We start from the raw sequence: 14,799 nt of genomic DNA on the forward strand, positions 1-14,799 counted from the left end.
AAACAGGTGCAGGTGTCTCTGCACACCTATGTCCACACATGTGTGCGTATTATCATATTTACAGCCCGTCCTCGGACAGGGCCTTGTGGCAGCCCCAGCCCAGCAGCAGTGAGCGGGCCTGGTCGCCAAGCCTTGGTGTCCAGATCGCAACCTGCGCCAGCAGGACACGGAACACAACGTCTGATTTCAGGACTAGGGCAGGGGGAGCCTGGAACCCCTTACGCCAGAAAGAAGGAACGTGCTGGAAGACGACGGGGTTGGAAGGAACCGGGGGACGGCGAAGGGTCCCCACAGCCCACCTGGCGCCCCCAGGGAGCCGGGCTGGGCCCCCACCCTCGACGGCCCAGTGACCACAGACACAGGAGGACGTTGACCCGTTTATTGGGGCGGGGGCGGGCGCAGGGTCTCGGCGGCTCATCGGTACTTCTCGGTCAGCACGGAGGACACGATGGACATGAACTTGTCCCAGGCGGCGTGCGCCTCGGCCGTGAAGTCGGCGGGGAAGCGCGCGGCCACGGTCACCAGCAGGCAGTGGGACAGGAGCTGGGGGAGGGCGGGGCTGTCAGCGCGGGCGGGCGCGGCCGGGGGGCGCCCGGGGGCCCGCGCCCACCTTGAAGTTGACGGGGTCCACGCGCAGCACGTAGGCGTGCAGCTCGCTCAGCCTGGCCAGGGCGCCCGCTACGTCGTCCACGCTGCCCGCCGCCTCGCCCACGGCGGCCGCCACCTTGGAGCCGTGCGCCCGCAGCTGCGCCGAGCCCGCGCGCAGCTCGAAGTGCGGGAAGTAGGTCTTGGTCTGCGGGTGGCTGGCGAAGAGCCTGCGGCCAGGGAGAGCCGCTCAGGGCGGCCGCGCGGAGGAGGGGGCCGAGGCCGCGGGCCCCCACCGTCCCTGCTGCCCCGCAGCCCTCGCTCCCCCTTCCTTCCTTCCCTCGTTCCTTTGTTCAGCAGGGCTTTGTGGCCCCGGGCGCTGGCCCTGAGCCCGCGGGAGAGACACTGGCCCTCTGCCCCGCCCTGCCTCCTGCCCACCACTCGTCCTCGCTGACCCCCCACTGACCTGCTCGCTGACCCCCCACTGACCTCCTCACTGACTCCCTCACTGACCCCCCACTGACCCTCGCTGACCCCCCACTGTGCCCCCCACTGTCCCCCTCGCTGATCCCCACTCTCCCTCCAACTGACCCCCCACTGACCCCCTCGCTGACCCCCGTCCCTCCCGGCCTCACCGCTCCAGGGCCTCGGTGCCGATGGCGTCGGCCTGCGAGGCGATCTTGCCCCACATGGACACGATGATGGTCCTCTCGGCCTTGGTCAGCGACATGGCGGCAGGGCGGCGGCGCTGGAGCTGCTGCGCGCTTGGCTGGCCTGGGCGGTCCTGGCGCCGGGTCACTTATATGGAGCGGCCGGGCCGAGGCCAGTGGTCAGGAGCGGGGAGGGGGCTCCTGGGCGGGGTCCCTTATCAGACCAGCGAGGACAGGCGGTCAGGGCGGGGGGGCGGGGTGGGGGCTATCGCTCCGGGTGCGGGGGCCGGGGGACCGGGGGCCGGGGGCAGGGGGTGGCCGGGTGGGGGTGGGGACCCAGGGGTGGTGGCCGCGGCCTGCCCGGTGTCCAGGAGATAGGGGCCTGGCGCGGGGCCATCCCCGCCTTTGCAGCCAGGTCCCCGCTGTCCTTGTGCCTTTCCGAGCCACACAGCGGGGCACGGGCAGGCCCAGCGGGGCGCTGCGCCCCGTTCTGCCCGCACGGCTGCTTGGTGGCCCCCCGGCCAGCGGCCTGTGCGGCCCGGCCCCATGCCCTGGCTCTGCCGCCCACAGGAGAGCAGCGCTGCCCCCCGGGCAGTGCCCGGCCGACAGCGCCCGCCGCCCCGCGCCCTGGGCTCCCATGGGACCCTGCTCACGGCTGGTTTAAGGGGATGCCTACACACTTCTTTCGATTTTACTTTCCACATACAAGTGAAATTTCTGCTCTTTAGCGTTCAGGGCTGTGAATTTCAGTACTGCGGCCACCAGGGCAGGGGACGCCCCATCTTCCCCCCAGCTCCCTGTTAGGTGTCGGGTGAGACCACTGGGGCGCGGAGACCCGCGACTGCAGGCCGGATGTATTGGGAAGCGCTCCCGTCGGCGGGGTCTGAAGAACAAGCTTCAGCCGCCCCGGCAGAGGCTCGCGAGTCCGCACAGCATGTCCACAGGGGGCGCGCGCTCAGTCAGCGCGGGGGCTGGGGGAGACCCGGGGCCCTGGGGGTGGCTGGGGGCGGTGGGTGCTAGGGTTGCAGAGGGGCTGCTTGGCCACGTGGCTTCTTGGTCCACTCTTGTGAGGAAATGGGCTGTAGCAGGCACGTGGGCGCAGGATGGGGCTGCTCTACGCCACGGGACGCGGCTCCTTCTGAGGACGCGCTGCCCTTCCACAGTGGCGGGTTAGTCGTGAACCTGCAGCTTCTGCAGGTCGTGGCTGTTATCCGGGTCGGGACGAGGGATGGGCCTGGATTCTCGGGTTTTGATTATAATAATAAAAAATAAAGCAGGTCTGAGAGTGGGCGGCCGGGCTCGCGCATGAAGGGTGGAGGAGGGGGTGTCGGCTCCCTCTGGCTGCCTCCTGCTGTCGGGGTGTGGGGTGCCCTGCTGTGGCTCACGGGGCTTTGCGCTCTGAGGCGGTTACTGACGGCTGCGCTCCTCACAGGGAGGCCCGGCTGACGTATCCACGGGTGGTGGTCGAGCAACGCGGTGGATGAATCGGGTGAGCAGCTGCAGGAGACCAGGGCCACACGTGAGAAGGAGAAAAGGCATCACTGGTGCCGCTATTAGGGGTACCAGGATAGGCTGGTAAAGCGTTTTGGATACGGGTTTAAAATTAGGAACCCAGAGCCTAAGAAGGTAACAAAACTAAGAAAAGACTAGAGGTCAGCTCTAGTGGGAGGTGGGGTGTGCTTTTGGATGAGTTGAACTCATTCTGCTGTAATAGATTTATGGGTGGACTGTAAGAGCCCTTTATTGGGAGACACCCGATGGCCTTTTTCTCCGAGGAAACTGAGTATGGTGACGGCACTAGAGCTAGGAATGGATAAGGAGGGGCTGCAGGTGGGTCATCCATGCGCTGGAGCGGAGCCCTCCCTGCAGGGGAGGTTTAGAGTAGAGGGGCCTTGGTGCAGCGCTTGCCCAAATACATGCGGCTCTCTCTGTAGCCCTGAGGAAGACGGTCCGCCTTAGCTGTGTAGGGTTTAGGGGGTTGTCTGGGTCTGTGCATGTAGAAGCTGTCTTGAGAGTTGTCATCTAGGGGGACTGTGAAAAAGGCATCTTTGAGGTCTATTACTGTGTCATGTGTGGTTTGGGGAGGGATACGTGACAGGAGGCTGTAGGGGTTGGGGGCTAAGGGGGCTATAGGCTGGGTTGCCTGTTGAGAGCTCTTAGGTCTTGTACCAGACGATCACTGCCTTTAGGTTTTTTAACAGCTGGGGTAGGTGAATCGAATGGAGGGTTGGGGCATAACAGCCCTGCAGCACAAAGTTGTCAATGGCGGGTTTAACTCCATGCTCGGCACTGAAGGAGAGAGGATACGGGGGAATGCTGATGACAGAAGGGCTGTCTTTTACGGTGATTCTTACAGGGGGAAGGTGTGAGGCTGTTGAGGGAGAGTCAGTGTTCAGACTTGGGCTCACTTCCTGTTGTAAGATGGGGGGATGTCGTAGGAGGGGAAGCAGGAGTCAAGGCTGGGGCTGGGGACAAAAGGAGAAGGAAGTAGCTTGGGGGGAGCGCAGTGAGAAGGAGATGGAGGAGCGCAGTGTGGAGGGACTGTCTCGTCTAAAGTGGGGAGGGGTGTGGTGGTCTAGCGAGGAACGGGTGAGAAGGGAGATTTTCCACAGTGCAGGAAGGGGGTGTGTAATCGGGGGAGGAAGTACCGTCAACCGCACAGTAGAGACTGAGGAAGGTGTTAAAATCCTGCATGCTCTGAAACGACGAAATGCGTGGCCCCTGGGTCGATTAACAGGAGCGCGGCTCGCCTCCACCCCTGGTGATACGGGGGTGTGGACTTCCTGCGGAGACGCGGGCCTCTCCGCACCGGCCCTCAGCCTTCAGCTGTTAGCCCGAGCAGGTCTGGAAGGGAAGGCGACCTCGGTTCCGGGCCGTAAGTCGTGCTGGAGTGTTCAGGACAGCCGGCTTCCAGCGGCCTTCACGCCGGCGCACGGGCAAGGTGGGGTCTTGAGTCGGGGAGGCGCGTGCCCAGCGACCCCGCGCTTAGAGCCCAGCGACCCCGCGCTTAGAGCCCGGCGTCCCCCGCGCTTAGGGCCCAGCGACCCCGCGCTTAGGGCCCAGCGACCCCGCGCTTAGAACCCGGCGCCCCACCCCCGCGCTTAGGGCCCGGCGCCCCACCCCCGCGCTTAGAGCCCGGCGTCCCCCGCGCTTAGGGCCCGGCGCCCCCCGCGCTTAGAGCCCGGCGCCCCACCCCCGCGCTTAGAGCCCGGCGTCCCCCGCGCTTAGAGCCCGGCGCCCCACCCCCGCGCTTAGAGCCCGGCGCCCCCCGCGCTTAGAGCCCGGCGTCCCCCGCGCTTAGAGCCCGGCGCCCCACCCCCGCGCTTAGAGCCCGGCGTCCCCCGCGCTTAGGGCCCGGCGCCCCACCCCCGCGCTTAGAGCCCGGCGTCCCCCGCGCTTAGGGCCCGGCGCCCCCCGCGCTTAGAGCCCGGCGTCCCCCGCGCTTAGGGCCCGGCGTCCCCCGCGCTTAGAGCCCGGCGCCCCCCGCGCTTAGAGCCCGGCGTCCCCCGCGCTTAGAGCCCGGCGCCCCACCCCCGCGCTTAGAGCCCGGCGTCCCCCGCGCTTAGGGCCCAGCGACCCCGCGCTTAGGGCCCAGCGACCCCGCGCTTAGAGCCCGGCGCCCCCCGCGCTTAGAACCCGGCGCCCCACCCCCGCGCTTAGAGCCCGGCGTCCCCCGCGCTTAGGGCCCGGCGCCCCCCGCGCTTAGAGCCCGGCGTCCCCCGCGCTTAGGGCCCGGCGTCCCCCGCGCTTAGAGCCCAGCGACCCCGCGCTTAGGGCCCGGCGCCCCCCGCGCTTAGAGCCCGGCGTCCCCCGCGCTTAGGGCCCGGCGCCCCCCGCGCTTAGGGCCCGGCGTCCCCCGCGCTTAGAGCCCGGCGCCCCCCGCGCTTAGGGCCCGGCGCTCCCCGCGCTTAGAGCCCAGCGCCCCACCCCCGCGCTTAGGGCCCGGCGCCCCCCGCGCTTAGGGCCCGGCGCCCCCCGCGCTTAGGGCCCGGCGCCCCCCGCGCTTAGGGCCCGGCGTCCCCCGCGCTTAGGGCCCGGCGTCCCCCGCGCTTAGAGCCCGGCGTCCCACCCCCGCGCTTAGGGCCCGGCGCCCCCCGCGCTTAGGGCCCAGCGACCCCGCGCTTAGCGCAGGCCCAGGGGCTGCGGGAGGAGGCGGCGCCGAGCGGCAGGAGGGGCGTCGGCGGGGCTGTCTGTGCTTCTAACGCGGCGTCCTCCTCTCCACGGTTAGGACCGTGCCTGCGACTGAGCGCGGGAAGGGAGTGGCGGGTTAGCTCTTCGCGTTCTGAGAGGCAGGAGCGTCGTTTGGGCAGAACTGAGAGGGGCAGCGCGGTTGACGTTTGTGTTTCCGGAGGGGGAGGTGGACGGCGGGGAGGCGGGAGGACGTCGTCCTCGGGCACGAGCACGCGGAGGGGGGAAAGGAGGGGCAGAGCAGGGGCGTGTGGGGAAGGGGGGCTTCGTTTCCACAGAGGGGCCGCCGCGAGGGCTCCGCTGGTGGAGGAGGGAGGGGCTCTAGCGGCTCCGGCAGGCCGAGAACGTGAACAGCGGCGGGAAACCAGGGAGGCCAATGGCGAGAAGTGAGGGCGGGGCCAGAGCAGGGAGAGCCAATGGCGAGTGCTGGGGGCGAGGCCAGAGCAGGGAGAGCCAATGGCGAGTGCTGGGGGTGTGGCCAGAGCGGGGAGAACCAATGGCGAGTGCTGGGGGCGAGGCCAGAGCAGGGAGAGCCAATGGTGTGTGCTGGGGGTGGGACCAGAGCGGGGAAGGCAATGGTGAGAAGAGTGGGCGGGGCCAATAGTGGAAACGGCGCCAAGCTTGACGGGCGCCCGCGCTGACGGCCCGGCCCGCGGGGCGCACGGAGCTCGCGAGCAGGGGCTGAGGGCGGAGCCGGGAACGCAGACGGTTCGGATAGGCTGTAACCCCCGAGGCGCCCGGCCGGCGGGCAGCCGGGGAGGGCCGCGCGTGGGCTTCGGGCCGGCGTCCGCGCCGCTTGCCGCCTGGTGCTCCAGCCTCTCCAGCAGGCCGCGCCTGACCTCGCAGTGCGTTGATGAAGCGTTTTCTCCTCCACAGCCGGGGGGCCGCCTGTTTGCTGCAGGCGGAAGGCCAGGACGGGGAGGGGGCGGGCTGGGGCACGCGGCGGCTGCGGGGGCCTCGCTCGCGGGTCTCCAGGGCTCCCGGGAGGCGGGCGAGGGAGGCGCGAGGGTCTGGCGGGCCAGGGGATTTGGTGAGAGGAGCTCGACCTGCGAGGACCTCTCGCCTCTTGCGACTGCGCGGGGTGGTTTCCCAGACCTCCGGGGCTCCGTGCGTCCAAGGCCCGGGTTCCGGCCGCTGACCTTCCTGTTCTAATTTGCGCCGAGGCCAGACTTGGCGGAGCGGTGGAGAGGAGCTGAAGGGGGGCTTCCCGTTTTGGAAGCCGGGGTGAGGCCAGGCACTCTCCAGGGTTAGCTGAGCGCCCCAGGCGTGCCCGAGTTGGCCAGACACTCACCAGCAGAAGCCCACCCGGGACCAGGGCACCCTGGGTCCGAGCGCCTTCTGGGGGCACAGGTCGGGCACCTGCCCTTCCCCGAGGATGGAGAGGACCACTGACCTCGCTGGGATCTGAGGAGTGGAAGAGCAGGACCCTCCGGAGGAGAAGTCCCTCCCCTCGCCAGCTGGCCGTCGGAGGCCGCCGCAAGGGTGGTGCCCTCACCAACCTGCCCGCCTCGACGCGGTCCCAGCTGTCTCGGGGTTCGCTCTGGGGAGCTCCAGGAGAGGCTGGAAGGAGGCCGGGGCCCTGAGCTGCACCGTCAGGATCGGGGCGTGGGCCCGGGCCAGCCCCGCTGCCCGCTGCTCCCCAGGCTGCAAGGTGCGGTGGCGGCGGCTCCTCTTCCTGGATCCTGGGTTCCGCCCCCAAGTGTCACATGTCGGGGTGAGGCGACTGGGACCCGGAGACCGGTGACTGCAGGCAAGGATTTATTGGGAAAATGCATCGGGAAGGGGCCTGAAGATAGAAACTTCAGCTTGCCCCTGGCAGAGGCATCCTGAGTGTGCACAGCACGTCTACAGGCGGAGCACGCTCAGTTAGTGGGGGGCGGGGGGGCTTGGAGGAGACCCAGGGACTATAGGGGTGGCTGGGGCCGTGGGCTAAGGGCAGTGGATTCTAGGGGTGCGGAGGGGCTGGTGGGCCACGTGGCTTCTTGGTCCACTCTTGTGAAGAAATGAGCTGTACCTGGACACGTGGGCGCAGGACGGGGCTGCTCTATGCCACTGGACGCAGCTCCTTCTGAGTAAGCGCTGCCCTTCCACGGTGGCAGGTTAGTAGTGAACCTGCAGCTTCTGCAAGTCGTGGCTGTTATCCGGGTCGGGGCGAGGGATGGGCCTGGTCCTGTCACCCCAGAGCCGGCTCCGCAGGCTCCTCCCACCAGCCCTGACCTCTGGCAGTCACTGATCTGTTTTTCCATCACTGTACGTCTGTCCTTTCAGGAATGTCACATGCTCTGGCCAGTAGTGAATAGTAACATAATCTTCCAGTAAGGGTTAAAAAGAAAGGAAATATGTAAGGGGAAAGAAACTAGACACAAGGTACTACACATTGCTTGATCCCATTTATACAAAATATAAACACAAATAAACTAGAGAGACAGAAACAGAATAGCAGCTCTGTACTGAAGGGGAACCGTAGAGATTGAGAGGTGATGAGTTTTTGTTTGTCTGATTTCTTATTATTTTATTGGAATAATGAAAATGCTCTAATAATGATTGATGTGATGAATGCACAACTATGTGATTATACCAAGTACCATTGATTGTACACTTTGAATGGAGTGTATGCTTTATGAGTATGCATCAATAAAACTGATTTTTAAAAAAAGGATGTCATACAAATGGAGGCATACAGTGTCTGACCTTTTGAGACTGGCTCCTTTCTCCTAAATGCCTCTGGGATCCTACAGGTTGTTATTTGTAGCCGCAGTTCATCCTGTCCACTGCTGAGGCGGAACTACGCAACCACTGAGCGCAATGGCCGCTGAGCGCAATGGCCACTGAGCGCAATGACCGCTGAGCGCAATGACCACTGAACGCAATGGCCACTGAGCGCAATGGCCACTCGTCCACTGCAGGGCATTTGGCTGCCCACAGTTCAGGGCTGTGCAGATGAGGCTGCTATCGACAGTCACATATAGGTCTTTCTGTGGACGTTCGTTCATTTCTCTGGGGGCGTCCCGCAGAGCGGCTGTACCATTTTGCACCCCAGCTTGTCGCTGGCTGCTTCCTCGTGCTCCGTGTCTTTACCAGCGTTTTCTGGTTTAGCCATTCGTGAGGTCTTGGGACCTCACTGTGGCTTTACTTTTCATTTCCTATTTCCCTCATGGCTAATGACGTTGAACATCTTTCCATGTGCTTATTTCCAATCCATATATATCCTTATTGGTGAAATATCTGTTCACATCTTTTGTCCACTTTTAAATTGGTTTGTTTCCTTATTGTTGAGCTTTTTTTTTTAATTTAAAAAATTTATTGAAGTATATCAGTCATACCCAAATATACATAAACAATAAGTGTAGAGTAAAAGTTGTGAACTTACAAAACAAACATGCGTAAAGTGTACAAGGCTCTCATACTGCACCCCACCACCAATACTTGCATTGTTATGAAACATTTTTAACAGATGAGGAAAGAACAGCCTCAAAATATTACTGTTAACCAAAGCACCTTACATTTGGTGTGTTTTTCCCCCAACCCACCCATTATTATTATTATTATTTATATCATTCATACATAAGCATACATAACCAAATGTATAGTAAAAGTTGTGAACTTACAAAGCAATCATACATAACATCATACAGGGGTCGCATACATCAACCCACAACCAACACCTTGCATTATGAGACATTTGTTACAAATTATGAAGAATATCATCAAAATCTTACTACTAACTATAGTCCATATCCTACATTTGGTGTGTTTTTCCCCCAACCTACCCTACTATTACTTTTTAAACCTAATTTTATTGCTGAAGCTGGGAACTTACAAAACAATCATGCACATGTGTAGAATTCCCATACAATACCCCTCTATCAACACACCACATCGTGGTGGAACATTTGTTACAGATTATGAGATAATATCATCAAACTATTACCACCAACCATGGTCCAGAGTGTACATTTGGCACACTTTTTCCATACTCCCCCATTATCAACACAGTACATCTTTGGCATAGACGCATGAATATTACAGTGTTGCTGTTAACCACAGTCCATAGGTCGCTCCAGCTGTATTTTTCCCATGCTTCTCCACATTCCCACCGCCCTGTAATAATGACGTATATCTGCTCTAGCTCACAAAGGACTCTTGCATTTGTACCATCAACCACAATTTTCATCCACCTCTGGATTTACTGAGTTATTCAGTCTGTATAAGTCAGCCAAAGGGGTGCTGATGCAAAATACCAGAAATTGGTTAGTTTTTATAAAGGGTATTTATTTGGGGTAGGAGCTTACAGATACCAGGCCATAAAGCGTGAGTTACTTCCCTCACCAAAGTCTATTTGGAGCAAGATGGCTGCGACGTCTGCGAGGGTTCAGGCTTCCTGGGTTCCTATGTTCCTGGGGCTGGCTTCTCTTTCCTCTGTCTGCTGGCTTCCCAGGGCGCCAGTTTAAGTCTTCAGCATCAAACTCCAAAATCAAAACTCCAACATTAAAAGGCAACTCTGTCGTTTGCCTTTTATCACAACGCCCTAATCACAGCTCAATCATGCCCAGGTACAGATCAGATCACAAACATAATCCAATATTTCTTTTTGGAATGCATCGATTATATCAAACAGCTACATAGTCCCTAGATTATTCTTAACTTTCTTTCATTTGACATCCCTATACTTACCCTTTCCAGCCACATTCCCATTTGTAAACCAGCTGTTACTTGATATAATGTGCTACTGTCAACTCTATACTTTTCCACACTTTTACAGTAAAGTTAATCAAAACTTCTACAAGCATTAAGCATCAGTAGTCCATCTCAAGTCTTCCTCTTATCTCCATTACGAACCCACCACCCACAATCAAATTTTTTATTTATTTATTTTTCTCTCCCCTTCCTGCCCCCCCCCCAGTTGTCTGTTCTCTGTGTTTATTTGCTGCGTGTTCTTCTTTGTCCGCTTCTGTTGTCAGCGGCATGGGAATCTGTGTTTCTTTTTTTTGTGGCGTCATCCTGTTGTGTCAGCTCTCCATGTGTGAGGCTCCATTCTTGGGTAGGCTGCACTTCCTTTTGCGCTGGGCAGCTCTCCTTGTGCATGGGGTCCCCTGTGCAGGGACACCCCTGCATAGCAGGGCACTCCTTGCACGCTTCAGCACTGCGCGTGGGCCAGCTCCATGTGGGTCACAGAGGCCTGGGGTTTGAACCACGGACCTCCCATGTGGTAGGCGGACGCCCTAACCACTGGGCCAAGTCCACTTCCCCCACCATCAAATCTTGAAGATGTTTCCCTACATTTTCTTCTAGAAGCTTTATGGTTCTTGCTTTTATATTTAGGTCTTTGATCCATTCTGAGTTAATTTTTGTATAAGGTATGAGATAAGGGTCCTCTTTCTTCTTTTGGCTATAGATATCCAGTTTTGCCATCACCATTTGTTGAATGGACTGTTCTACCTGAGCTGGGTGGACTTGATAGGCTTGTCACAAATCACTTAACCATAGATGTGAGGGTCGGCTTCTGAACCATCAGTTCGATTCCATTGGTCCATGTGTCTGTCTTTATGCCAGTTTCAAGCTGTTCTTACCACTCTAGCTAAGTAATATGGTGTAAAGTCTGGAAGTGAGAGGCCTCCAGCTTTGCTTTTCCTTTTTAAGATGTTTCTGGCTATGTGGGACCCCTTACTCTTCCAAAGGAGTTTGATAATTGTGTTTTCCATTTATTTTAAGAATGCTGGTGGAATTTTTTATCGGTATTGCATTGAATCTGTATATCAGTTTGGGTAGAATTGATATCTTAATGATATTTAGTCTTCCAATCCATGAGCATGGAATGTTCTTCCAATTATTTAGGTCTTTTAAAAATTTCTTTTAACAATGCCTTGCAGTTTTCTGAATACAAGTGCTTTATATCCTCGGTTAAGTTTATTCCTAAATATTTGATTCTTTTGGTCGCTGTTGTAAACGGAATTTGTTTTTCTGACTTCCTCTTCAGATTGCACATTACTAGTGTCTTTTAAAGTCTATTTCGGGAAGCAGACATGGCTCAACTGATAAAGTGTCCGCCTACTATATGGGAGGGTCCAGGGTTCGATACCCAGGGCCTCCTGTCCCGTGTGGTAAACTGGCTCATGGGTAGAGCTGCTGCATGCAAAGTGCTCTGTCACGCAGGGGCACCCCCGTGTAGGGCCGCCCCATGCACAAGGAGTGCACCCCACAAGGAGAGTTGCCCCATGTGAAAAAAGTGCAGCCTGCCCAGGAGTGGCACCATCCACATGGAGAGCTGACGCAGCAAGATGACACAACAAAAAAAGAAAGAGATGCAGTTTCCCGGTGTCACCAAGGGTGCACGTGGATACAGAAGAACACACAGTGAGTGGACACAGAGAACAGACAATGGGCCGGGGTGAGAAATAAATAAAATAAATCTTAAAAAAAAAGTCTATTTCATTTGATTTAATACAGCTACATATAGCTACTCTGGCTTTTCTTTTTTTGGTTACTGCATTTATCTAATGTCTTTTTCCAGCCTTTCACTTTCGATCTATTGGTATCCTAGGGTCTAAGTTTAGTCTCTTGCTGACAGCATATAGGTGGCCCGTCTTTTCTTATCCATTCTGCCAGTCTGTGTCTTTTGATTGGAGAATTTAATCCAGTAACATTCAATGTTATTACTGTAAAGGCAGTTCTTTTTTCACCCAATTTGACCTTTGAGTTTATCTATCATATTTTATTTTCACCACTCTTTTTTTTTTAATGAGAGAAGATGATGATACAACTCTTTCTCATTTTTAGTTGGATATATTTAGATGAACTGTTAATCAGGCTTCCTAGCTGTTGCTTTTACTTTCTTTTAATTTTTCCCCTCCCCCTGCCCTGCTGTCTTTTGCTGTCTGTGTCTATTTGCTGTGATCCTCTGTATCTATTTCTCTTTTTGTCACCTCTTCTTGTTTCCTAGGATTCACTGGGATTCGGTCCTGGGGACCTCTGATGTGGAGAGAGGTTCCCTGTCAATTGCGCCACCTCAGTTCCTGGTGTCTGCTGTGCTTACCTTGACTCCCCTTCGTCTCTTTTGTTGCATCATCATCTTGCTGCTCTTGCTGCATGACTCACTTGTGTGGGCACTGGCTTGCCCGATGGGCACACTTTTTTTTTTTATGAGGAGGCCCCAGGGATTGAACCCGGGTCCTCCCACATGGTAATAAAAAACCCAATCATTTGAGCCACAGCCACTTCCCTTTTACCACTCTTTTGAGACTTTTAGTTACTTTTACTGATATAATCTTCATGCTATCCCTTGTAAGTTATGCATTGCTTTTCTCTTGCTGATCTCAAAATTCTCTCTTTGTCTTTCGCTTAGTCTTTGTCTTTGACCTTCTGGTTAGTACGTGTCTTGGAGTTGGTCTGTTCATATTTATTCAGATGGGAGTATGTTGTGCTTCTTGGACAGGGATATCTATGTCCTTCATTAGGGCTGAGAAGTTTTCCACCATTGTTTCTTCAGATATTCCTTCTGCCCCTTTTTCCTTCTCTTCTCCTTCTGGGACACCCACGACACATATGTTTGCCTATCCCTTGCTATTGTTTAGTTCCCTGAGCCCTTGGTTCAACTTTTTCCATTCTTTTCTTCATTTGTTCTTTTGTATGTTCACTTTCAGAGGCCATGTCTTCAAGCTCACCAATCCTTTTATCTGGGACCTCGTATCTGCTGTTATATGATTCTAGTGTGTTTTTTAAATACTTAAAAAAATTTTTTAAATGCTATAGATGACATAAATGTTACATAAAAAATATAAGGTATTCCCATATGCCCCACTCCTTACCCCTCCCACACTTTCCCATGCTAACAACCTCCTTCACTAGCGCGGTAGATTTGTTACAATTGATGAACACACATCGGATCATTGCCCCAAGTGTGGATTATAATTTACATTATAGTTTACACTCTGTTCTGCATAATTTTTAAGTTATGACAAAGAATACCACGGCCTGCATCTGTCATTGCAATGCCATTTAGAACAAGTCCAATGTCCGAAAATGCTCCTGTATTACACCTGTTTTTTCCTTTCCCTCCCCTCAGTACCCCCAGAATCCACTGTCTCCACATTAATGATAAAAGTTCTTCCATTGCTAGAATAACAGTAAGTCTATAGTAGATAGCAGTAAGTCTGCTCTAGTTCATCGTTCACCTCCCAGTCCTGAGGACTCTGAGATGCTGATGCCCACTCCCCTCTAATTGAGAGGGGGCTTAGATCCCACGAGCAGATGGATGGGACGAACTTTTTTTTTTAAGATTTATTTATTTTTAAAAATTTCTCTCACCTTCCCTGCCCAGCGCCCCAGTTGTCTGCTCTCTGTGTCCATTCGCTGTGTGTTCTTTTGTGTCTGCTTGTATTCCTGTCAGTGGCCCTGGGAATCTGCTTCTCTTAGTTGTGTCATCGTGCTGCGTCAGCTCTCCGTGGGTGTGGCGCCACTCTTGGGCAGGCTGTGCTTTTTTCGCACCAGGTGGCTCTCCTTACGGGGCACACTCCTTGTGTGTGGGGTTCCCCTACACAGAGGACACCCCTGCGTGGCACGGCACCCTTTGCACACACCAGCACTGTGCGTGGGCCAGCTCACCACATGGGTCAGGAGGCCCTGGGTTTGAACCCTGTGCCTCCCTTGTGGTAGGCGGACGCTCTATCAGTCGAGCCACATCTGCTTCCCAGGTGGGACTACCTTGCTTGCAGTTTCAGACTCTCTCTGTCCCTTGGAATGGTCATTGTCCATCATTATCTACTTGTTAGTTGTTCTGGGTGAGTCCAATGACTGGAGAGTAGGTGTTGCAACTCTGTTGAGATTCAGGGCCCAACTGGCACATGGACAGTCCGAAGATTTAAGTCTCTTGGATATACACCTATCAAGTCTAGTACTAACTATAGGTTCAAATATAAGGGGTAGAAGAGCCATGTGTAGAGAAACCACAACTGAGTCCAACTCTGTCACACTGGGGAACATAAATTCCAAAGTAAGGCTCACTGGCAGGGCGCCAAACTCCTGAGTTGACTGCCCCGTCTAAAGTGTCTGGATGTCTCTAGAGCCCTCAGGAGCCTTGCTATTTGTGGCACTATTTACTGTGGGAGTCAGTGAGATCCTGCCGAGATGTGCATAAGCATCCAGTGTATTTTAAATTTCATTTACTGTACCTTTCATTCATATTTTTCTATGAATGCTTTCAAATTCTTCTTTGTGCTCATCCAATGTCTTCTTTTTTTAAAAAAAAGATTTATTTATTTATCGCCCCCCCCCACCATTGTCTGCTCTCTGTGTGTTCTTCTGTGTCTGTTTGTATTCTCATTAGGTGGCTCCGAGAACCAATCCTGGGACCTTCCATATTAGGAGAGAGGTGATCATT

General features: G+C 56.0%; 2 protein-coding genes across 2 annotated transcripts in view; one reads left to right on the plus strand and one right to left on the minus strand.

Annotated features, from left to right (window-relative positions):
- Positions 1-365: 365 nt before the first annotated feature.
- On the minus strand, positions 366-4,019 carry LOC101435543 (hemoglobin subunit zeta). Its single transcript, XM_058285631.2, has 4 exons — positions 3,884-4,019; positions 1,221-2,732; positions 611-815; positions 366-543 (listed from the first exon to the last, which is right to left on the minus strand). The coding sequence occupies exons 2-4, from the start codon at positions 1,313-1,315 to the stop codon at positions 415-417; spliced, it is 429 nt and encodes a 142-aa protein (XP_058141614.1). The 5' UTR covers positions 1,316-2,732; positions 3,884-4,019; the 3' UTR covers positions 366-414.
- A 90-nt stretch (positions 4,020-4,109) lies between these two features.
- Positions 4,110-14,799, plus strand: part of NPRL3 (NPR3 like, GATOR1 complex subunit) — a 47,616-nt gene continuing 36,926 nt past the window's right edge. The window contains exon 1 of the mRNA XM_058285627.2: positions 4,110-4,176. The gene's annotated coding sequence lies outside the window, so the exon portion shown is untranslated. The remainder of the gene's footprint in view (positions 4,177-14,799) is intronic.

Source organism: Dasypus novemcinctus, chromosome 23 (genome assembly GCF_030445035.2).
Source record: "Dasypus novemcinctus isolate mDasNov1 chromosome 23, mDasNov1.1.hap2, whole genome shotgun sequence".
NCBI lineage: Eukaryota > Metazoa > Chordata > Mammalia > Cingulata > Dasypodidae > Dasypus > Dasypus novemcinctus.

Excerpts from the sequence above, each read along its gene's own strand:
- LOC101435543 (XM_058285631.2), bottom strand. The coding sequence starts at position 1,315 with ATGTCGCTGACCAAGGCCGAGAGGACCATCATCGTGTCCATGTGGGGC. Across the intron at positions 816-1,220 it reads GGCACCGAGGCCCTGGAGCG|GCTCTTCGCCAGCCACCCGC; the intron begins GTGAGGCCGGGA and ends CCCTGGCCGCAG. Across the intron at positions 544-610 it reads TGGACCCCGTCAACTTCAAG|CTCCTGTCCCACTGCCTGCT; the intron begins GTGGGCGCGGGC and ends GCCCTCCCCCAG.